The sequence below is a fragment of the Sciurus carolinensis genome, chromosome 7 (genome assembly GCF_902686445.1).
Source record: "Sciurus carolinensis chromosome 7, mSciCar1.2, whole genome shotgun sequence".
NCBI classification, from domain to species: domain Eukaryota; kingdom Metazoa; phylum Chordata; class Mammalia; order Rodentia; family Sciuridae; genus Sciurus; species Sciurus carolinensis.
Genome location: NC_062219.1, coordinates 45,371,559 through 45,395,228, shown reverse-complemented (window position 1 = coordinate 45,395,228; position 23,670 = coordinate 45,371,559). Strand labels below are relative to the sequence as shown.

Genomic DNA, 23,670 nt, shown 5'->3' with positions numbered 1-23,670 from the left:
CCATCATAAAACAATCTTTTATACCACTCTTGCTTAAAAAATAAAAAGTGACACACACAAACACGTTAAAAACTCTTTTCCCATAATGGAAGTCAAGCAGCATAAACGAATCGGCATTTCCTAGTTCAGATTTGAACTGATTACAGGCAAAGGCTCCTCCAAATTTGTTGTACTGCCATTTTTATTTAGTAATGGCTTAGGTTGCAATTTTTCTTAAGATCAAATGTCTTGATATGCCTTTGTGTTCTCTCCTTTTCCCTTGTCTACTATATTTGTTGTCGTTTTGGGTCTTTGACACTCCATTTTCTCCTTTTATGCTCCTGCTATGCTCCCCAAAAGGCAAAAACCTGGGGTGTAACTCATCATGTCTGTTTTTGTTTTGTTTTTTTCATTCTAGGAGATCTGGAATGGGATGTAGAAAACCCAGGTGCAGCCAAGGGATTACCTATTTGGATTTTCCAAGCAAAGTGTGTTGTGTGGAAAATCATCTCCTCGCCCTTCATTTTGTATATATTTAACGGCGCTGTCGTGCCTAAAAGGAAACACTAGCCAAGAACTCGATTTCCAAAATGGCTTTGCTCCTTCAGAGCTGACATTGGTCTATAAAATAGAATTTATTTCCACTGCAACCAACCCTTCTCTGTACTTCAAATTACACGATACAAGACAGCTGAGCCTAACCAAGTGTGGCCAACAGAATCGGATCTGTTAAATTCAGCAGAGCCGCCAGATCCGTTGCACTGATGTATAAAGAGTGTTAAAAGGAAAGAAAAAAAAGAAAAAAAAAGAAACCAAAAACCCACACGGAGCTGGAGGGGCGGGATCGCGCCCTCCCGCCCCGTCCGCGCCTCGGCCACGCCCCCACAGCGGCCACGCCCCTTCCCATCCCTGCCGGGGCCACGCCCGACGTGAGGCGCGGGAGTCGCCGGGCCGGGGGCGGGGCCTGTGCCGCCCCTCCCCCCGCTGCCGCCGCCGGCGGCCTCCGCGCGGGCCTCCCAGCCCGTATTCCACTCACTTTGTTCTCCGCCTTTGTCCTAATCCACACCAGCAGGTGGAGCCGCAGTTAAAGTTTCCGAGTCCATTCCGGGAGCGGGAGCCTATCTTGTTCGCCGCCGAGGCCCTCGCTGGAGGAGGAGGGTCAGAACTCGGGTGCAGCCAATCGCGGGCAACGCTGCTAGTTATCAGAGCAGAATGGGCTGTAGTTTAGTGAAATAGGAAAGCTGCAAAACACTGTGGAGTGCTCCCGTGTAAATAAAAAGAGGAAAAAAAAGTTTCTCAAGTCGCCGCTGCACGACGTCGGGCCGGCGCTGGGGCGGGGGTCTGCGCTCTTCCGAGCGGCCGCGCGCTGGACTTTATTGTGCCGCAACAAGCCCCCGTCCCCATTGTTTGTGTTTTTTTCAAAATATGGCAAAGGTTCAGGTGAACAATGTAGTGGTGCTGGATAACCCTTCTCCTTTCTACAACCCGTTCCAGTTCGAGATCACCTTCGAGTGCATCGAGGACCTGTCTGAAGGTGAGTCGCGCCGCCGCCCGCCCAGGCTGTCAGTTGCGGCTGCAGACGTTGAAAGTTTCCCGGGCCCGGCCTCGCGCGGGCGGCCGGCCGTGGCGCCAGGCGGGCTGCGGCTCGCCTCTGCGGAGGGAAACTTGAAGTTGATGGACGACAGCCGCCGAGGCGCGCGCAGGTCCAGCCGCAGCCCGGGCGCCTGCCGCGGCTCAACTTGCGAGGAACTTGTTCGAGCGGAGGTAGCCATGTTGTCAGCTTTGTCTGGCGGGCGGGAGGGCGGTTCGCGGGACCCGCACTCGCGCCTGCGGCGCCGGCCGGGACTAGTGCCGGGCTGGCCCCGCGCCGCGAGCTACCTCCGCGACCCCCCCGACAAGACAGGACTGGGAGAGGTGTGTGTGTGGTCGCCCCGGTGAGTTAGGAGCGGAGCCATCTTACCCCAGTGGAGAATTGGGCTGGCGACCCCGGCGTCACGACGCCTCCTCTGCCCCGCCGCGGGTGACGAGCACGGCGCCCCGCCTGCCCACCTTCTTGCCCCCGAGCCGAAGGCAAATCCATTTTTAGAGCTTACGGTAGAGTTGCCGTACTCTCCTGGCTGGCCGTGCCCGGTCGCTTCGGGGAGGAGAGCGAGGCTGTCCTCGCGCTGATTTCTGGCTTCCTCGGCCAACCAGCGGGGAAGGCGGGCGCAGGCTCGGCCCCTCCGCGCCGCGGGCTCCCCGGGGGCCGCCCGTCCTCCCCGGCCGGTCCTCCCTGCCGGCGCCGGGGATGCTCGTGGCGCCCAAGATGCTGGCGCGCAGGCTCCCCGACCAACGTGGACTCCTTTTCCTTAGTGACGGAAATCTTCTCTCCTCTCTCTCAGGAAGAAACATATTGCTAAGATAGGAAGTTACATTTAATCCAAGAGCAGAAATAAGATACTTTAAAAATTTTTCCAGGACTTAATCTCTGGCTTCTAAATAGTCCGAAAGAAGACTGTCTTCAAGAACGTGTTGAAATCTAATTAAAATAACCACATCCAGACAGATACAGAATACACCCTGAACATAAAACACAAACGTGGGCTAGGAAATAAAAGGTAAAGTCCTGATGGCAGCGCAACAGTTTTTAGTATTTTTACATTTTTAAGGTCTTCAAAAGAATCTTTTTAATATTCGCAGTAGTACATACAGTATTTAGAAAGCTAAAACTTGATAATCTTAAATCTTAGCCCTTCTTAGGTTTTATTAATATAATTAAGTGCTTTATTTTCAAAATCTGATAGGAAAAAAGTTTGACTTCGGTATTTAAACGGTTAAAACAGGGGGCCATCTTTGAACTTACATGTGTATTTGAAAAAATGAATTTAAAATCATTAGGCCAATCATGGCACTGTAAAGCATTTTTTTCACTTTAAAAGTAAGTTTTTAATCTCTAAAACGTATTTTATGTAGGATGCTAATTATAAAAGCAATATGCATTCATTGCAATAAACTTTTTAAAAAGTTGTACAAAGTAACAGTCCTCTGTACTCAGTACCTTCTCTCCTTTACCTAACCACAATTAACACTTTAATATGTGACCTTCTGTTTTAATATACATCAAGCATAAAGGCACATTTCTTTTATATGGAACATATTCTGAAGGATAACTCATTTATTAGAATATAGTAATCTACAAGAGGTCATTGATAATAAAATTTGTTTTTCTTACTATTTTGAAACCATTTGGTTACATACACTTACACTCCTAAAAGTATTTCAATTACCAGGCCCATTTTTCATACCCAACAGTCATTTTTCCTTCAAACAACTGCATATACAAATGAGTAAATGTAAGAATAATATTGATCAATCCATCCCAATTTATACTACAGTGTTTTGGGCATTAGAAGGGCTTCAAGTTACAAATTTTGCTCAGTGATGCCTTCCATTTCAGAAGTCAACTGTGAACAAAAAGGGAGATGATTTGGGATGTTTGTTACAGGGTCCTTACATTGGCTAGTTTGAAATCTGCCATTTATAGAAGCCAAACTGTTCCATTTTTAACTTGGATCCTTCAGAACCCAGCTCAATTACATCACAGATGTCAAGAATACACCTACTTCCACTGGTAACACTTCACATCCAGGGTACCATCACTGGGCATTTATTTAGTACTTTTTAAAATATTTTAAGCTGAGTCATTGAGAAGCTGCAAAGGAATCTTTCAAAAAAGGTGCCATGCCTGTGTACTCCACCTAGAGGCTGTGTGGATTAAGGAAGTTGAGTTTACTGAGCAAAAGATTCTTTTTAGGTTCCATACTTTTATATTGTAGTTATTTTTTTAAAAATCTGTTCCTGAAATTAAACTTCAGGACATTTTGAAGAGAATTTACAAATTACTTTCTCTAGAGCCCAAACCATAATTAAGCCTCCATTTTTCATATTTTAACTGGTCAACAGTCCCCTTTAAAAACTGCTCTATTAGTTTACTTTAGAAAAAGCCTTATGTTTTAAACGCTCTTCAGACAACTGGGTTGTTTCTAACATTGGGCTTATATCAGGGAGTAAAACATAAAACAGTCTTACAAAATGAAAGGTCAAGATGTAAGGAGAGGTTAGGCTGGGGTTGTAACTCAGTGGTAGAGCGCTTGCCTGGCATGTGTGAGACACTGGGTTCAATCCTGAGCACCACATAAAAATAAGAAAAGATATTGTGTCCATCCACAACTAAAAAAAAATTAAAACAAAAAAGGTTTAAGCAGAAGTCACCAAGCCTTCGCAAGAATTGACTGACCTTTTTGCCATTTTTAAGTTTGTATATCAATAATTATAGCTACTGATAGTTGAATACTTAGTGTACCAGAATTGAACATGGTGCTATAATTATACTCTGAGTTTTCAAGCCTGTTCTAATTCCAAGGGCTACATACTTTACCCTAAACTACATGTCTTCCCAATAGCGTAATTAATTTAAAATTCCCTTGTTGATTTCCTTGGGTCACTCCCACCACAAATGGAGATACTTTCAATAGAGATACTTTCAACCTGGGATTTCTAAAATTGAATGAAATTTAACTTTTTAAATAAATGAGTAAGCTCTTTTAGATGGTAACCTGCTTAAAGTAGATGACCTTATCTTTTCTTCTTTGAAATAGGACTGGAGAATTAAATCTAGGTTAAAAAAATAAAACAACTGACACTAATTTATAAAAAATTACCAACCATTTAAAATGCAGTAGGTTCCACAAGGATCCCATAACATAAAAATCAATGTGTAAGCATTCCTTGATTTGGTTGGCTTATACTAACTAAGGCTAGATTATTCCTTCATTCCCTCTGCTCTCACCTCCCCCACATCACCACCAATTACATTTCGTTATTTCACTATTAATTTGAGAGCTAGAAAGGGAAAAATCTATCTTCCCAATTACATTTTTTGGAGAGTCCAGACTTGGGAGTTGTATAGATGAGTAACCTTTCAGAGTTCCACCATTCTTGTTTACATAATACATATGTACAAAAAATACATAAAAATGTATACATATATTTGCAAAATAACATATGATAAAGCTGTTGAGGTTTTACCAACTGTGTTAAGTGTCAGGACCAACACAAGCAGGTTTATAAATTTTGACTACGTTCCCTATGTCAGACCACAAATGCCAACTTATACCATTGAGTCCAAGATCCTTATATATAGTGATACAAATACATAGGAAATTAACAATCTTTTGAAAACCTCACTGACAATTCTCAGTCTTCACTGCTCTGACTAGTTTTGTAACTTTCACGTCCTTTTCGAAAGCTTCTTGGTTTTTGGGTCACCTATCTCATTAGCCACTAATTTCCTAACCTATTAGCCACTAATTTCCTAACCTACTTTATTGATTCTTCATCTTCCTGACCTCTCAACTTTGGAGAGCCCAAGGAATCTCATCAATTGTAAATGGCTTTACACACTACTGCCAATTTCCAAATTTTTATCAGACCTACTCAGTAGCTCCACTTAAATATGTAGTAAACATCTTAAACATGTCTACAACTAATTCAATAATTTTCCTCTCCTCCCACCTCAACCTTTGCAGAAAAGTGTCTCCAGCTGCTTTTATCATCAGAACTTATCCAGGCTGTTACTGCCCCACACCCCCCATGGCCACACGGTCCATGAAACCATAATATTTTGCCTATTCATAATTTTTTAAAGTATCCTCCTATTGTCTTGCCTTATAGTCTATACTGAATGCAGCAATTTAAATGATGCTTTAAAATGAAAATTGGATCCCTGTCACTTCTCTGCTCAAAACCCTTCAATGGGGCTGAAGGCATGTGGTTCAGTGGTAGACTGCTTGACTACCATTTGCAAGGACCTGGGTTTGATGCCTGGCACCACATAAATAAAATCTTTGGTGGCTTCCCATGTCACTCGACATAAAAAGTCAAAATCTTTAAGGTGGCTTTCAAACCCTTGTCTTATGGTTGGTTACTGACCCCCTTGCTCATTCTATTCTAGTCCCACCCTCACTTTTTCCTGAATGTGCCAAGCATGTTTTCTCCCTGACAAGATGCTCAGATCACCTGCTGCTTCAACAAACAGGTGTTCCTATGATATGTCAGATGCAGAAATGTTCTAAAAGTAGGCAATGTAAGTGGTCAAAATCTAGGTAGAGCCATGACATAATAGGTCCTCAGAAGTCACCGATTTTAAGGAAAAGTATAAACTTGAAGGAGCTTTCAGTTCAGTAAATTGCAGTTTATAATAATGTATAAAAAAGAAGTACCTATACTATTTTTCTTATTGATTTAAGATGTAAAAATATCTATACAGGCACACAAAAATGGCACTAACTAGATGTCTTGTGAATGATCCAGAAACTCATGCCTTTGGGGGTATTTATGTGGTCTCAGTGACCCACTGTGCAGGATTCACTCATGAATCGAAAGGCAGGCCACACATGCTAACATAGTCTCTCAAAGATGATTTGTATTTATAGAATTGTATTCTTACCCCTACTGAAGAGGAGAATCCTTCAAAGAGCAGCAGTTTTACTCATCCCTGGATTCTCCAGAGTACACTGTAAAAGGTGCTCAATTAAATTTGCTAGATTGAATTACATATCAAGTGTTAGGTTGCTCCTGAGTTTGTTTTATATTCCTTATGCCCATCACCCCAATATATACTCTGTTGGGCCAAAAGGTGTAAGCATCTTGGTTTTCTCTTCCTAGTTTGAAGAATATATGACCTGAGGGAAAGAAAACCCTGTCTATGAATTGTCATAGAGGTTTTCAAAAGATTGTTAATTTCCTATGTATTTGTACCACTATATATAAGGATCTTGGACTCAATGGTATAAGTTGGCATTTGTGGTCTGACATGGTGTAGTTAATAACAGGCATCAGTCCCAACTATAACTGTAATGTGCATCTTTAGTTTATAGTTTCAGCCATGAGGAGTGATGATAAAACAGCCACTTTATTTCAGTTGATGAGCTAAAGCCCTTCTGAGTGAAAAGGGAGGTATGCTAATAATGATTTTTCTACTTCAGAGCTCCATGCTGATTTGAATCTCACAAGATAGCCCTTCCAAAGTATGTTGAGGAGGTTGTAAAAGAAGGCATGCAAAAAAGGGCTCAAGAATTCTGTAGCCAAATAAACATGGACTTAAGTGCTGGATTAATATTTCTATACCAGAGGATGTCTCAGAACACTTAACTATGCCGTCATGCTTTATAAATCCTTAAGACGAGGTGTATAGCATTTCCCACATTTTTGGTCACATAGTCTTTTTTGTGAAGAGCACTGTTCAGGGACCAGTGTTTCATAAAAGATCATTCTGAGAAACTGGTATGAAGAATGAACTCTGGTAAGAATTTTATAAGAAGCAGTTCATTGCCTTTCTGGATTTTCTGCTATGAGAAGCCATTTAGCAACCAATATGTAGCTAAGTAGACATTAAAAGGGTCTTTGATGTCATCTGGGAATGTAATTACTGATATGAATAAATGTTTTGGTTTTTAACCCTAGACTTGGAATGGAAAATTATCTATGTGGGCTCTGCAGAAAGTGAAGAATATGATCAAGTTTTAGACTCTGTTTTAGTGGGTCCTGTTCCTGCAGGAAGGCATATGTTTGTATTTCAGGTAAGATTAATCTTAGTAAATTTGTATGTCAAATATGTTTCTAAATAGACTATGTTATCTCATGTTCTTACCCCTTTACTTTTGTGTTAAATCACTCTGTTTCAACTACTTTTAATATGCCATCTTTCAGGCAGTCTGTCATAAAGGAACTGCACTTCTTGGTTTTATGTGCTACAATGATGTTAATGTATTTTGCTTCAGGGAGGTGCACAGCATACACTAAACCTTATACTATATGATGGCACACATGGTAGTTAATCTTGGGCTCTTTTGGTAGATCAGACTTTTAAGGAGGCTGTCCAGAAAATGGATTCAAAACGCATATTGCTAGCTGGTACAATTAACTGCATAACCAAATATGCATCAATAGTAAGAGAAACTATGCCAAATAGTAATAAACATTTTCAGTTTATGGTTTTAGCCACTAAGAGTGATGATAATATAACAAAAACAATTAACTTTATTTTAGCATAATCAGTAACCAAGCTACATTAACAGTAGATGGAGATGTGTAATCTTGAGGCATTAGATTTTGGGAGGGGCCATGTTTTAGTACTGGGGATCAAATCCAAGGCCTTCTGCATGCTAGGCAAGCACTCTACAAATGACTTTATTCCCAACTGAGTCACTGGAATTAAAGCCCAGTGGTTTACTAAAGCATCTAATCTATATACCTTATCAAGAACTGCTGTTGTCAATTCACTAGCCATTTGTGTAGGGGAATTCTAATATAAATGTCCTCAGATACCACTGTCAGTATCTGGGTCTGTGCCAAGGCTTCAAACATTGTCTTCTATATGCAAAAGTGTGATTTCTTTTAATTCATGCTAAGTTGCAATATAAAACTATTCAGTCATTTCTCAATTCTCCATGATTCCTGAAGGAAGATAATTTATAATATTCCAAAGAGTAATTAGCTGTAGGTTTTTTTTTTTTTTTTAAACAAACATATTAGTTTTTGTTACAAGTATTTCTACCCAACAAAGTTCCACTGAAAAGTCTTCATCAAGGAAAAAAGTCTAACTCTTTCTGTCACTGACCTTCCTGTTTTCTCACTTCACAGATAGGACCAATTTAACTGAATACTGTGTGTCAAATAATCCTATCTGAAATCAGCAAAGAGGGCTGGAGATGTGGCTCAGTAGTAGAGCACTCACCTGATGTGTGAGACTCTAGGTTCAATCCCCAGGGCCACAGATTAAACAGCCAAAGAATCACTCAAACACAGTCCAGCTCTAGGGATGCCTTTCCTAAATGTAGAATTCAGAGACTTGTTCTCCTAGCCTTAGTAGCTTTGTATTAGGAAGGCGTAAATAATTTAGTGTATCAAAACAAATGGCGAAAAGCTCAAATATACCAATTAAAAGGTTTAAATACATTAATTAAAAGTGCTGTTAACCTGAGTTGTGTGAGTGCATAACTTCATGAAAGATGTGGGTAACACAGAACGCCCTATTCTGTGGGAGGAAACAATGCAGTCACAGACCTGGGTCAAACCCTGACAAGGGTACTTCTTAGCTATGTGTGAATTTAGACAAGCTCCCTAACCTCCCTTAAGAGACTCCACTCATCAATAAAATGTGGGTAGGATCCTACCTCATAAGAATGTTATGAAGAATAAAGCAGTTAGTATCTTCACTGACAGATTTAATTGCACCTATAATTGGAACTGAATTTTTATTCTCTTACTTACTTGAAATTGTTATATAAAGAGGCAGGATTTGATTTGATTGACAAGCCTGGGGAACCCTTACTTTACTGATGGTAATTCATGGTGTAGTAAAAAACTTGGGTTGACATATAGTGATGTATGTTTGTATAATAAAAACTTAACAGATAAATGCCTTGGTTTTGAAATAATCTATTGAGAATCATTGTGTTAATGTTGTTCAGAACACTCACCTAAGCTTTTGGTTTGAAGTGTTACAGGGGAAAAAATCATTTAAAAGTATTTCCTTCTAGTGATAAGTAGCTTTACCTTGATATCAGTGTATATTGCCAAAAAGAACAGAGAAAGCACATGTTATTTAGATTATATGTTTACCTATGTGTCTCCCACATTTACAAAATTAACAGTATCAACAGAAAGTGGCTAATGCACAGTTTTTGTTGTTTTAAGCAAAGTGCCATAATATTCTCCTGTTCTGTCATGATTTTGCTTCAGAATTATTCAACATGCTTTCTTCTTGAGTTGTCAAAGACTAGCAGTAAGATAGCCAGACATCTGCCTCATACTACGGGTTGGAGTCAAAGATTTCTGTCCATCATTTCTCTATCCTAAATGATCTGAGAGGCCTGCTACTGTCTCTGCTTGAATTTGCTCAAACTGAGTCCTTTAGCAAACAAATTTTTAAAACCAACATGCCGAGAACCTATTTGCTGAGGGATGGGAAGTAATGTGGAGGATTGTTCCCATACATAGTGTTACTAAACTATTTCCCATCTCTACCTACTGCTACATGAGAAATCCTATGGGTACTTTGGAGGTAACTTAATCCCTCTGGGGAGGAGGTGCATAAGATCTCTATGACAGACATCTTTGGGAAAGGCTCTTTGTCCTCATCATGGTGTCTCTCCAAAGAGATCAAAAACACTTCAAGACAGGATCTGAGTAATGAATAAATTTCAAAACACTTAAGTGCTTATAGCTGTACCAAACATGAGATTATAAAGATGAACTAGATGGGACTCCTGCCCTGGACAATTCAGGGAAGACTGAAGAGTAAACATAATTTGATTTTTGAGCATACAGTAGTAGATTTGTGTCAGGTATGATAAGTACATTTTTAAAAAGGAAGCTGCTAATTCTACCTTCTTAGTTAGAACAGGCTTCCGTGAGAAGGATACATACTTTTTTCAGGATGTGAGGGAAAGACCTTTTAGTCCAAGGAAACACTATCTTCAAGGCACAAAGGTGGGAAAGATTATCAGCACATCTTAAAAAACTTGTTTAGTAACTCATATCTAGAACAAGAATGGAATTAAAGGAGGTATGAATGGAGGTACTGGAGACAAATTATGAAGGATCTTAAAAATGAAATAACCAAGATTTTTATTCCTAGAAAATGGGAATAATCTGTGGTTTTCAAACCAGGCTAAAAGGATAGAAACAGATCTGTTTTCAAATGCTGGCAGCAGTGCAAGTGATAGGGTAGAGGTGGGGAGACAAGTTAAAACATTTTTACAGTATTCCAGATAAGAGGTAAAGACATGAAGCCAGCCTTCAGCAATGAGAAATGTTGAGAATGACTGTATATGAGAAATAGGAAAGCTGAGGGTTACAGAGATTTTCAGCCTTTGTGACTAGGTAGATATTGTGTTCTTTTTTTAGTGTCATCTACATGCTATAACCTTTTAGTAAACATTAGTCTTAAATGTTCCCAAGCAAAGGCATTGACCAATTTTATCTAGGCCCAGGAGGTTCCTTGGTGTCCTGACAACAGTAAGCTAATTGTTGGAACTTCATCCATTTACTATCCAAAATGGCTGCTTCAGGTTGAGCTCAGATATCTCAGGCATCATCACTGTCTGTGTTTTCTCTGTATGTGGCTCCTTCCATCCAGTCTACATCCACTGCTATGGACATGGCCCTCACCTTTTCTTGTGTTCTTAAGCCCCTCTTCTTCTCATTTTACCTCTGCCATTCCTCAAGGTTCAGCATGATTTAAAACAAGGCCTTTGATTGTCATCTCCCCAAACAATCTTTACCTTTTTGAATTCCTACCGATACAGGTGGTTTAAACAGCACGTTATATTTTAGTGTCTAGCAAAGTGACTATTTACAACAGAGGATTATTAACATTTTTTGAAAATTTGCTATGTATATTTCATTTTCAGTTTTATACTGATTTACTGTTAGACTATCTGTGGTTGAGTGGTATGAAAATATAAGTGTCCTGGTATAATAAACATTTCTTGCCAACAGGCAAGAAAAATAAAAATAATGTAAAAATACTATTTATTAATTATGCCTACAAATTATAACTGGAAAAAGTTAAAATCCATAAGACTATTGATTTGATTGCTTAAGGGTACTTAAGTTATAACATGGATAAATATGAGCAATATTTTTTTAACTATAAGCCTATCTCAAAAATGAGCATTTGCCTTCTCAGTGTGATTTCTAAGTTTTTGCTACTTTCATCTTCAATTGCTAGTGCTAAGGTAATGAAAATTCCAGCCTTTCATGCCATTAACAGCTTTTTCGTGTGTGTTTCTTTTAGGCTGATGCACCTAATCCAGGACTCATTCCAGATGCAGATGCAGTAGGTGTAACAGTTGTGCTAATTACTTGTACCTATCGAGGTCAAGAATTTATTAGAGTTGGCTATTATGTAAATAATGAATACACTGAGACAGAATTAAGGGAAAATCCACCAGTAAAACCAGACTTTTCTAAGGTAATATTCCTACTATTACTTTTTAATTACTTATACTATATGGTTTTTAGGTAGTTGCTATTTCACAGCACACTATGAAAGTGGCTTTGATACAAAATAAATTTGAAGTCCTTGTGCCATTTGGGCAAAGTGATCGTTGTTCCATTATCATGGATGACCTCAAACCCTACTTCCACATGACTTACAAATAATTAATGTTGGGCCAGATACCTTGAGAGTCTGGTGGTATGCAAAAATCAAAGTGCCTCCTGTAGAACCAGGCCTTGTATATTGCTCTCTGTCTTGCATTTACAATACATTAAGATTTATTCGATTTCAACTTTTAGGACAAGTTCATATCTGTGACAGTGTTTAATCAATATTTTTGTCTACAACTCATTTCATATGAACATCGTTATCTTACAATACCTGTATGCTTGGTTTTATCTGCCATTCTTAGAAGTTAAACTATAGGCCTTAATTTTTTTCCTTCAGAACTAGAGATTGAATCCAGGAGCATTCTACCACTGAGCTATATTGCAGCCCTCTTTTTTTTTTTCTCTTTAATTTTTTATTTTGAGACAGGGCCTCTGTAAGTTGCCCAGGCTGGCCTCTAACTTGGATCCTCCTGTTTCAGCTTCCTGAGTAGCTGGGATGACAGGCAGGTCTTAAATATTTCTGGTGATGGAAAACAGCTTAAATTCCATGAAGTTAAAATATGATTCAGTAGTTTCAAAGATATTGGGTGTCTTATAATTTTCCATTGGGAACTATTAGCAGTTTAATAACTGGTGATTTTGTGAGGGTACAAATTAAGTGAAGTTGAAATGGCACTATCTGCCAGACCTTCCAAGAAAAATTTCATGGCAGAATAGAAAGTAGAATGCTTTTTATCCTATTTGTCGGGCTTTCCATTGATCTATTACTTGTATTGAAAAAAGAAGAAACTAGAACATTGTTTCTAAGAAGGTGAACCATAATATTTAAAAGGTAGGAAGCGGCTATAATGAAGTTACATATTCACAGATTATATTTGGGGAACTTACTCATTTTCCTCGAAAATATCAATCTAAGGAGATATTTGTTTAAATCATCCTCTGAAGCACTCACCTACACAAGACATTTTTTCCTCCCTTTTAGGAAATACAAGTATAGAAGAGTTAGCTGGTTTATTGGTAGTGAAAGATCTATATGAATTCCCTTAGATTCTCCTTTTCTTATTTCTATTTGGAAAATAAGTTATTTGCTATGGCCTCAGTCTTCCTTTATTAGTTAGGCCTAAAGGGCTTTATTTATTTGACTTATGCTTTTACATGTGAAAAAAAAGCCCTTCTAGGAGGACTGACATAAAAAACTTTTGTTAAGCCTCTACTTGTATATGATGATCTAACTTTCCTAGTGTTTACCATTTATATATTTCCTTCCTCTAGCTTCAAAGGAATATTTTGGCATCTAATCCCAGGGTCACAAGATTCCACATTAATTGGGAAGATAACACAGAAAAACTGGAAGATGCAGAGAGCAGTAATCCAAATCTACAGTCACTGCTTTCAACAGATGCATTACCTTCAGCATCAAAGGGATGGTCCACATCAGAAAACTCACTAAATGTCATGTTAGAATCCCACATGGACTGCATGTGACCGCCTGCCATCCCTTTAGTACAGATTAAGCTATTAAAAACAGAACTATTTCCCTGAAATTCCGTAAGTACATAGTCAAGACACAATGTGAAGAATTTGTTTAAAAACATCCTGTAGAAAGTTTATAAGAAAACCAGTATTTGAGCAAATTGTGGAATATAAATACAACTATTTTTAAGTAATTTTTTTCTCTAATGTGTTATTTTATTTGTTCTGAAACTAATCTGATTAAAGCATATATATTATTTTCTTCTCCTTTATATGTAATTAAAGCACTTATAAAAAGAAAAATATGAATCATCAAACCAGATTGTGAAGATGTCTTAGCCTCTTGGACAATAATCTTGGGACCACTATTTTACTGGCCTTTGAAAGAACAAAGTTGACTTCAACTAAAGTTTCTTCCTGTGAAGACATAAAGTGTGGTTTTAATTTAAGAGGCAAATTTCCACTGGTTAATGAAAAGGATGTCCTTAAAAAGGGAATTTGAAATCAACTATAAACTACCAAGAACTTTAGGTTTCATTTTTTTCAGGCCACCATATAGCATCTTGTAGCTGCTATTATAGTTCATGTGATACTGGACAGCATTTGGTTTGGTTTCTAAAATACTAACAAATGTGGCTAATTGTTTATAAGGTCCTCTGGCTATGGTTTTGTTTTTAATAACAGCTTAGGACATCAAAACACAAACTATAACTCATTTTTGAACAGAGATTTCAACATATCAAGAGCATATAAACTCCGTAAGTTTAAAAACATGAGATTTTAATGGCTCAAATCTGCTCATTAGATTTATAAAAGTACTATCAACTTTAAAATTTTGATAGATCATCTGTTGTTCACTATTTATATAAAAACAGTGGATTTAGAAAGGTATATTTAGCTTTACCATAACAGATTAGTTACTATTTTGGAAATATGTATATTTTCACATCTGTAGTACTCTTCCCCATGTCCTCTCACAAGTTGTGAAGAATAAGATCAGGCATATTTGTGGTTGACATATTCTAGATAGCTTTCCCAAATAACGGGTTTTTGAAAAGCAGTGATGGAAAGGAATTCAGTAACTAAAAGGGTCAAAAGGTTACTTTTCTTTGATGAGAGCTAGGTACTTCAAAAAGTTTCTTATACTCCATTAAATTAAAGGTAGAATATTTTCATTTGACTCTTGCTGCTAAACAAGGTAGCCATAATGATTACAGCTTATGCAGTGCCTTCATATCTAAAACTTTTATACTGCACTTTTTAAAGCTTTTATTTTGAGGAAAGGAAGAAGAATTTGTCTATAGACTCTTAAGTTGTATATATTTCCTGTCATTCTAAAGTGAATTTGTGAAGCAAAGTTTTGCTAAATATTAAACTTTGAAATTTAATATGCCAGATTATTAGAACATTGTCCATTATCTAGCTCATAGATTTTAAAAGCAAAATGCCTCTAGCTGTTAAAACTTTATGAAGAAAACATCATCTTTGTCTAACTGAAATTAAGCAAATGTTAAGGTGTTAAAATGAAAATAAAAAAAATACTTTCCGACAAAGAGCTCAGTGATTAATCTAGTAGAAATAAGATATGTTCTTATTAGATATAGAACATATAAGATAAATCACCAAATAATGTAATCCACTGCTGACTTTTTATTCTGACTGATTAAAAGGTCACTGTGTAGTAACATCAAAGGGTTAGGTTTTTATATCAATTTGGAAGTTGATAGCTAATTTTCACAGTTTGGGACTTAAAAAGAGTTATCTTTTATTACCTTAAGTTTTATGGCTCAGTAAGCTAATTTTAAAATAAGAATTAATGACTGAAAATAGATTTGGAATTTAAATATCAATAACTAAGAACTAGTGTGTAGGTTTTTTTCTCCCTATTAGCCCCATTTACAGACACTATATCTGAATTTAGCTGGCAAGTTTAGAATTGTTTTTCCTACCTTTGATCATAGTAAATAGCTGTGTCTGAAGAATATAAACATGAACAAATCTCTTAATGCGACTGAAGAGATAGCTGAATAGGTTTGAGGAAATCAGGGTATCATTTGAGCTGAGAACACATTCCAGAAGTCTAAGGAAGCATACATGCATTTGTTCTTCATAACCTTAGATTTCTCTGTGGCCTTATCCTGTGGTTTTAGGATTCTGGATTTCTAGTTTAATAAAAAAAAAAAAAAGTCTGGCAGCAGTTTTCAAAGCTTTTTACCATGATCAAAAAATAAATAAAGCATGACCCTGCAGCAACGCAAGTTTATATTAATTTTCATGAAAATGTACCCTTTAGTGCACCTTACATGTGCAGTATGACTCCCTAATGGGTTGTAATAACAGTATGAATAAAGGCTAATCTGGTCCTTTGGGTAGGTGAGAAGTAAGAGCCATTTTTCTATGACTATAAAATTTGTATTCCTTCTATCAGTTTTTTTTTGCTCATATTTGGGTCATAAAATGGCATAAAAAAGAGGAAAAAATGCTAATGTACTTTTACAGTTCACTAACACAGTGAGTTAATAGCCATTCACTATAAAACTTGCCAAATAGTATGATATTACTGGGTAGTCCACAAGATGGCTTAGACTTATTTCTTGACACATCTGGTAAATATATTTAGGAAATATTCCCTATCAACATTCCACGTACTTACTTGGGAAACATCTTTAATTGTTGCAGGTGCCATTTTATACAGAACCCTAGAACACTGGATCATAAAGATTTTAAAGTATACAAGAAGTGTTCTTTATATAATCTTGCCTACTTCCCATCCAGTATTAGGTTTGTCTATCACTTTCAATTTATAAATTCCTCCTTGTCAATGCATGTTAATGTACTGTTTTTAAACTTGAGAGGTCATTAAACTTATACAGGAACAGTAGAGTATTTTGTAATATACTTTGAAGTGTAAGCTCTGCATAAGAAATTTGAGCATAGGCTATGGAAATTAGGCCCCCTTAACAAGAAGCAAATAACATAAGATGTGTGAAACCAATGGCCCATTTTTAGACCAGGAGAAACATTCCAATCAAAACTGCAAAAATACAAAACAGCATCAAAACACATTTTTAAAAATATTTTTTTCTGAATCCCTAAGTTGCTTTATAAATTAATATTGACATTCTATCTGTAAAGGCTTTTAAATGGACTTGCTGAAGAATCATTACAATATGTGAATAAAGCTCCACTTTGTATATGTGAAACTACACTTTCCAAATACTAAGACAGATGTTCTTTACCTAGGAAATTTCAGGAGATATTGTTGCCCATGAGATATGAACGTGAAAATGCCTTAAATAAGGTTCTACACCATCTATCTACTTTTATAAAGTGAAATTTCCCCCATATAATTTATTTTGATGTTCTATTTACTGGGATTTCATAAAATGCCAGATGATATGTACATTTTCCTTTATAAATCTATATGAAAGTAATCATTAGAGAATGAGAAAAATCATAGCAAAACTAAACTGGAGTTCTAAAAATTTTTTTAGAGCTACAAAAGTTGCATATTTCTTTCAGTTTTTGGCAGTTACTCTTAAAAAAAATTAGCTTGACATTTATCCTAGATAGGTACCTTTTCATAAGACATAAAGACATTGGGTTAGCTTCTGAGGAATGTTAAATTATTTGAAATTGTCATGTACAGTACCTGCACTGGTAGATCCAATTCCTGTGGTCAACACAGATCTTGGTGTAATCTTGGCTGCATATTTGAGGAATTGAGATTTCCCTGTGCCAGGATCCCCAACTAATAAAAGATGAGGTTCACCTAGAAAAAAGTAAATAAAATTTAAAATTGCTATACAAGGACCCATGAATAAGTGTAATCAAAACGAAAATGATTCACTTGAAATGCCAACATAGTTTATTTTATATAGTGTTGCTGATATATACTTTTATGTAATGTTCAAGGAAGGATTTAACTAGAAAATCTTTAGAAAAGTTAATTCATAATAATCTTGATTACTGAATATGACATTTAAAATCTAAATTCTATTAATAGATTGCTATTTCCAGATGTTTAGGCCCATGTTTAATCTTTAAAAATTTTTGGCTTATAAAATTCTTATTTTACCAATTTTTAAATACCAAACTACTGTGATTAAAGCTTTCTGTACAAGTCATACAAGTATTTTTTTCTATTTTTATTTAAATATTTCTAAGTGATGGGAATTTTTTTAAAGTGCTTTAAATCAAATCACTTAAGATTCCAACAAATAAGCAAAAGCATTTTTCATTTTATGAAAATTTTAGTAGCTTAATAAAATAAACAACTCAGGAGGCTGGGCTGGAGGGTTGCAAGTTTAAGGATAGCCTCAGCAACTTAGTGGGATCCTACCCTTTTTTTTTAAATATTTTTTTTAGTCATAGATGGACAATGCCTTTATTTATTTTTATATGGTACTGAGGATTGAACCCAGTGCTTCACACATGCTACAAAAGTGTTCTGCCATGCAGCCACAACCCCAGCCTGCAAGACCTTATCTTGAAAAATAAAAAGGGTGGGGATGAAGCTCCACAGATTTCTCAAAATAATTAAGTATTCTTATATTTCATATGCAATATAAATGAACAAATGACCATTCTTTAGTACCTGTTATCTCACTGACCAAACTGCTTCAGTAATACTCTGGTATTTTCTAAATATATTAATAGAAAACCCATATTTAAGCTCAGCATTTATCAGAGTACCTTGCAGATAACAGGTGATCGAAACACATAATGTATATAAACCCTATACTTAGTATTCTATGCTGAACTATATGGTTTTTAGAGTTTCTACTAACAGGCTGATTTACAATAATGTTCTTTTAGTCATCTAGTTTACTCTTTGGTTATTATGGCCCATATGAAGGACATTCATGTCAGTTAAGTGTGTTAGCTGCAAAAGAGCTCACTGCCATCCAGACATAATTATACACTTAGAGTAATCTTTGCTTGAATGTGTGACCTACAGCAGCATCTTATGGCAGATGGCACATGTGCTATCTACCAACAGAAGGGGAATCAGCAGGCAGATGACTGAGAGCAGCAGTCTGAGAAACACACCGACAGTCACAGATGGAGAGACTGACTTGGCAATATTAAAAATGAGCTATTTCTAATCTTTTCTTCTTGGTGAAACACAGGATCCAATGAACACTACTAGTAACACAAATTACTAGTAATAAAAACAATTTTATTTTGTGGCACCCATATAGGATAGATCAATAGTATATAACTATTAAAAAACATAGTTTTTTTAATGTTTCTGGAATTAGGGAGAGTAGCCTCTGATAAAGGTACTGGACTAAGTACGAAATACACAACTGACAGCTTTGAAAAACTACATTTAGAAAATCTCAAAAACCTGCTTTTTACTCAGGAAGGAAAAAGCCTCGCTTCTCTACCTATATTAATATTTCCAAATTTTCAGATGGTACTAACCTCTGACCCTTGTTCCGGTAGCATCAGTCCTTTGAATCCCACCAGCCAGCACCATAGCCACAGCAAGCTTTACTAGATACATCCCAAACACTTGAGGGCACAAGCTGGCCAATATTTCATTCCTTCCTGGGAAATGCAGAAAGATCAGAAGTTACCAGCAATGTTCAAGAAACCTTAACTGGAATCTCCCTTCCTATCATAACTATCTTATAAACATATTCTTTCTACCAGTCTAAAATGATCATGAGGGTCAAGCCTAAATCATTAAAGAAAGTAACTGTTGTGGTTCTCCTTTTCTTATTAATGCCATAAGAGGATAGTCTGATTTTTATTCCTGAGACCTATCTGCTTAAGTTTCCATAAATCTGTCATATTCATAAGAGACATAAAAAAAGGAATCTCCTTTTCTTCCTTATCTACCACCTATCAGGCCAGCATTTCTCTTAAAATAATACCAGCTGTACTCTGTGAGATAATTTCAGTAAATTTACTCCTCTCCCAAATTAAAAGGAAAGTATTCAGTGTCAAAAATGAGTCAGAACTTAACAGCCAGAAACCTTTAAAGAGGTAGTTAGAGCTTATGGAACTTCTTGAAAAATGGCAGAGAAGTAAAATCAGTCCACCCTGCAAGTCACTTTGACATTTGCTCTGAGCTTTTTGGTAAATTCTTTAATCTGGAATAGGTTACTGGATTAACAGTATTAAGATGACTGCAAGCTATAGCCGTAGCGATTCAAGCAAGAAATTTTGAATTCTTAATATAATTATGTGCTTTAAATAAAAGACTTGTTATTTTGAGTTTTAGACATATCAAATTACCAATCTGAGAATCTCCATATCCCATTCATGAATTAGGCATTAGTCTTTTATCCAGTGACCTAATCAATTTACAATACTCCTGCAGGCCTTCCCTGAACCTTTTCATGATTTATGGCCCTATACACAAGACTTTTTGTACTGACCCAAAACTGTTTTTTTGTTTTGTTTACTTGGGGTTGTTTGTTGTTTTGGGACTGGGCATTGAAACACCAGGGCCTTGTGCATGCTAAGCACATGCTCTACCCCCAGCCCTGTAATGAATCAAAATTTACTCTATGGTGATGTGACCTGGGATTGCAGAAGCAGTAAAGAAAGAAAATCTTTTAGTAAAAAGGGAACCAGAAAGAAAATGGTAAATCCAGAAAGTTCATTAATTGCCACAAGAAATCCCTCTAGAAATAACTCCAGAGTTACAAAGCCCAGAGGAAAAAGGTCAGGGATCTAAGCAGATAAGATCTGAGAGGAGGTAGGTAAACTGTGATCAGCATCTACAGATTACACATACAAAGAAGGAAGATGCCCAACAAGCAGGTTTAAGAATAGGTACACTGATCCGGGAGTCACTCAAGCCAACACTGTTCAAGGGCCAGCTTTGTTGAGTTGAGTAAAGGTGGATTTAGGAACGAATGTGCTGATGGGAAGCATATCCCAGTGGTAAAGATCACAGACCCTGGTATCATGTCTGGACTCAAATCCCAGTGCTGTTATTTACCTAGGTTTTAACCGTAGGCATTTCTCAACCTCTCTGCCTCTATTTATCTGTAAAGATGAAGATAATGTATCACAGAATTCTTAAGGATCAAAGGAGTTTACCAGTATACAGCATACAGAAAGTTTCTAGCACACAGTGGGAACTTCTTAACCATTAACTATTTTATTTCCTGAATTATTTGTGCTTGTTTCTGATCTCAAGATTTCCTTAACAAAAGATAAACAGTGAAGGTTGAACTGGGGTACCAGAAATAAGCAAAAGGAGAGGACTGTTATCCTAAGTGTGTTGTCTACCTTGAAAAACATGATTTCTTGGATCATGGCAATAGATGCTTCCATGGCTTTGTCATGGAGGAGAATACATTAGGGTGAATACCATCCCATCACCTTATCTATCCTAAAATTTCTGATTCTAGACCTTGTTAGTGGTGTAGCTATGGCCAAGTTATCTCTTCTTATGGCACGGTCTTCACATCAAAGAAGAAAACCTTTTCAATCTAAGATAACTAAGTCACCCTGGACTAGGTTTGGATGGCCCAGCAGACTTCAACACCAGGGTCAAGGGGTCCTTGAGGTCAATGTAGGCCAGAATAAAACTTTCTGAGACTCATCCAAGTCAATATCCATACTACTGAGAAACAAATTAACCTCCAAGAGGAGCAGTAGAGCAACCTCCAGTCTTAAGACTGGCAGAAGGAAGATGCCCTGTTGGAAAGAGATCCCTACCTTCACCTCTCCTCTATCAGTAGACATATATACTTTGAAATGGTCAAATACGGTGCACTGGTACCTGATATACAGGAAACAAAGATAGGAGAAACAAGATGGATTCTTTAATCACCAGCACAAAGCACTTGTGATCTGGTTAGAGCACAACATGATGACCAACCTTCACTGTTATAACATAGAGTTGAGCTGTGGCACTGGAATGAGTAAGGAATGACTGCACGCTGAGGAAGAGTTACAGTTTATTATAAGGACCTGATCCTAAGAAACTAATTTTGATCAAAAAGTTTACTTAAAAATATATGTGATTCTTAAAGTGTTTCCTTAACAGAGCCACAGTGAAGAGAACTTTGTGTTCTTTTCTATAAAGATCAAATAAAAGATCAGGAACTATTACATATGTGTTATACACTGAAGTAAAAAAAAAAAAATCCTGCAAAATATAAACAAATTCCCCATGTTTAGGTAAATGGAAGCTTTATTTTATGAAATCATATCTGTCTAGTTCTGCATGTGATTAAAAATAAATATATTTGATTTGAAGTGAAGTTTATTAGAAATAGTCTATTACTGGCTTCAGTTTAGTTTTCTCAGAAGATGCCTTCAAGGAAGAATGAAAAAAAAAGCATTTAATTGGTGTTTTATACATTTGGTATTTTCAATAAAAAAACACTATATACTCAAAGGCTGTGATATTTTATTCTATGTAATTACATCTTAGTCTGACAATTTTTGCTGTGATGACAGTTTATTCTTTGCATCTTCTCTCTCACCATCTTCTTCCTATTCCCTCCCATTTAAAAATCTTCAGCTAAAACAATGAGAAGTTGTCTTTATTATCAAAAATACATTAGAAAGGGGCTGGAATTGTGGCTCAGTGGTAGGGTGCTTGCCTAATGTATGAGACATTGGGTTCAATCCTCAGCACCACATAAAAATAAAGTACTGTGTCCATCTACAACCAAAAATATATTTTAAAATACGTTAGAAAATAATGGCTTGAAGAGGATGAGATTTTATAATATGATGAGTTTTGCCTTTTTAAAGAACTATTCTTAAAGTAAATAAAGGTAAAAAGGTAGGAAACTCTGAAACTGTTCTGGCCCTATAACAGGTGTTTGAAATAACAGAAAGGGGTAACCTTCAGAAATATCTGTAAGAAGAAAAGATTATACCAGAAAAGGGCTTCAAAAGGAGACTACATCTAGAGGTACTAATGCTACCCTTTGAACTATGCCACTGACTTATGCAGCATATAAGGTTGTCCCCAAATCAGAGATCATATTTAACTACTGAATTTAATGCCATTAATATGTAAAAGCTTTATAAGCTTATAAGCTTGATCACAAACCTGCAAAGGGATCATTCTTATAGTATTCCCAAAAGTCTTCAAATTCCTTTCGGACTTCCTCATCCATGATAATCCCTGATGACTGCTCATTATTTACTTGGACATAGTTGGCTTTCAGGACTATCTCCACTTCACAGCGTATGTCTTGCTGAAAGGGCTTCCACCGTTGCATTACAACCCCATAAATGGTGAGGTCATCACCTGGAAAAAGCACCAAGTGAGTAATGCTGGGCACAAGCTCATGTAACAAAGGACCTGAAATTATAAATAATTCATTCATCCAGAAAATAATTTGGAGGCAAAAGGACACCCCAGATTCCAAATTTTTTTAAAAGGCACTTGTATATGCACTGCTAAAAGCTGAAATCAGTATCTTTACTTTTTATAGTATGGGATAATCAAACCAAATTATCACTTTTCACAGAAAAATAGTTTACTGGATGATTTATTCATTGCTATTAGGTTGGGTGGCATGCTCATCCTCTCAAGAGTTTCTAACCATTAAGTTCCCATTTAGAGGAGATGCTGCAGCCAGGTGATCAAACTGGTGTCAGAAAGACAATCTTGTGATGCCTAGCACCTAGTTTAGTTTTATACATGTTTATTTTTACTTTCCCTATTTGTTAATACTTTACTCACTACCTCCTTTTTAAAACTGAATCAAAGGGCCTATGAAATCAACGAGTACCTCTTCTATTTCAAAGTAGGAAGGCACAAAGTAACAACCCAGTTCCTGCCTTCCTGGTGATTCCTCCCTACCTGAAAAAAACCACCTATTCTTGGTAGACAGATTATTAGATTGATGCATTTTCCTAAAATGCCTGAGTAGTTCATATGCACATTCATCAAACAATGACATCTGTGTTTACTTCATACAATGAAATGTATCAGTTAACAGGGAAATATGAATGCTTGGCAATCAGTATTTTTGTACTGGAGAAACAAGTGCCAAAACCAAAAGAACAAAAACCCACAAACCTAATCCCCCCAAATTTCAATCACATTGAACATGGGATATTAGACAT

At 36.9% G+C, this 23,670-nt stretch overlaps 2 protein-coding genes across 11 annotated transcripts in view; one reads left to right on the top strand and one right to left on the bottom strand.

Annotated features, from left to right (window-relative positions):
* Mcm9 (minichromosome maintenance 9 homologous recombination repair factor) overlaps positions 1-23,670 on the bottom strand; it is an 85,644-nt gene that overhangs the window by 50,568 nt on the left and 11,406 nt on the right. For 6 of the 10 annotated variants that reach the window (XM_047559716.1, XM_047559709.1, XM_047559710.1 and 3 more), the window contains 3 exons: positions 22,646-22,846; positions 19,039-19,164; positions 17,261-17,380 (listed from right to left, as the gene is read on the bottom strand). In XM_047559716.1, coding sequence (XP_047415672.1) covers positions 17,261-17,380; positions 19,039-19,164; positions 22,646-22,846 — 447 coding nt within the window. Of the gene's footprint in view, positions 1-1,015; positions 2,375-2,815; positions 3,423-12,589; positions 15,771-17,260; positions 17,381-19,038; positions 19,165-22,645; positions 22,847-23,670 lie in introns of those variants that run through there. The other 4 variants (XR_007109608.1, XM_047559717.1, XM_047559714.1 and 1 more) reach the window with 4 other exon arrangements.
* Positions 1,129-17,620, top strand: Asf1a (anti-silencing function 1A histone chaperone). The gene is made up of 4 exons (XM_047559718.1): positions 1,129-1,513; positions 7,483-7,598; positions 11,822-11,998; positions 13,408-17,620. The coding sequence occupies exons 1-4, from the start codon at positions 1,405-1,407 to the stop codon at positions 13,618-13,620; spliced, it is 615 nt and encodes a 204-aa protein (XP_047415674.1). The 5' UTR covers positions 1,129-1,404; the 3' UTR covers positions 13,621-17,620.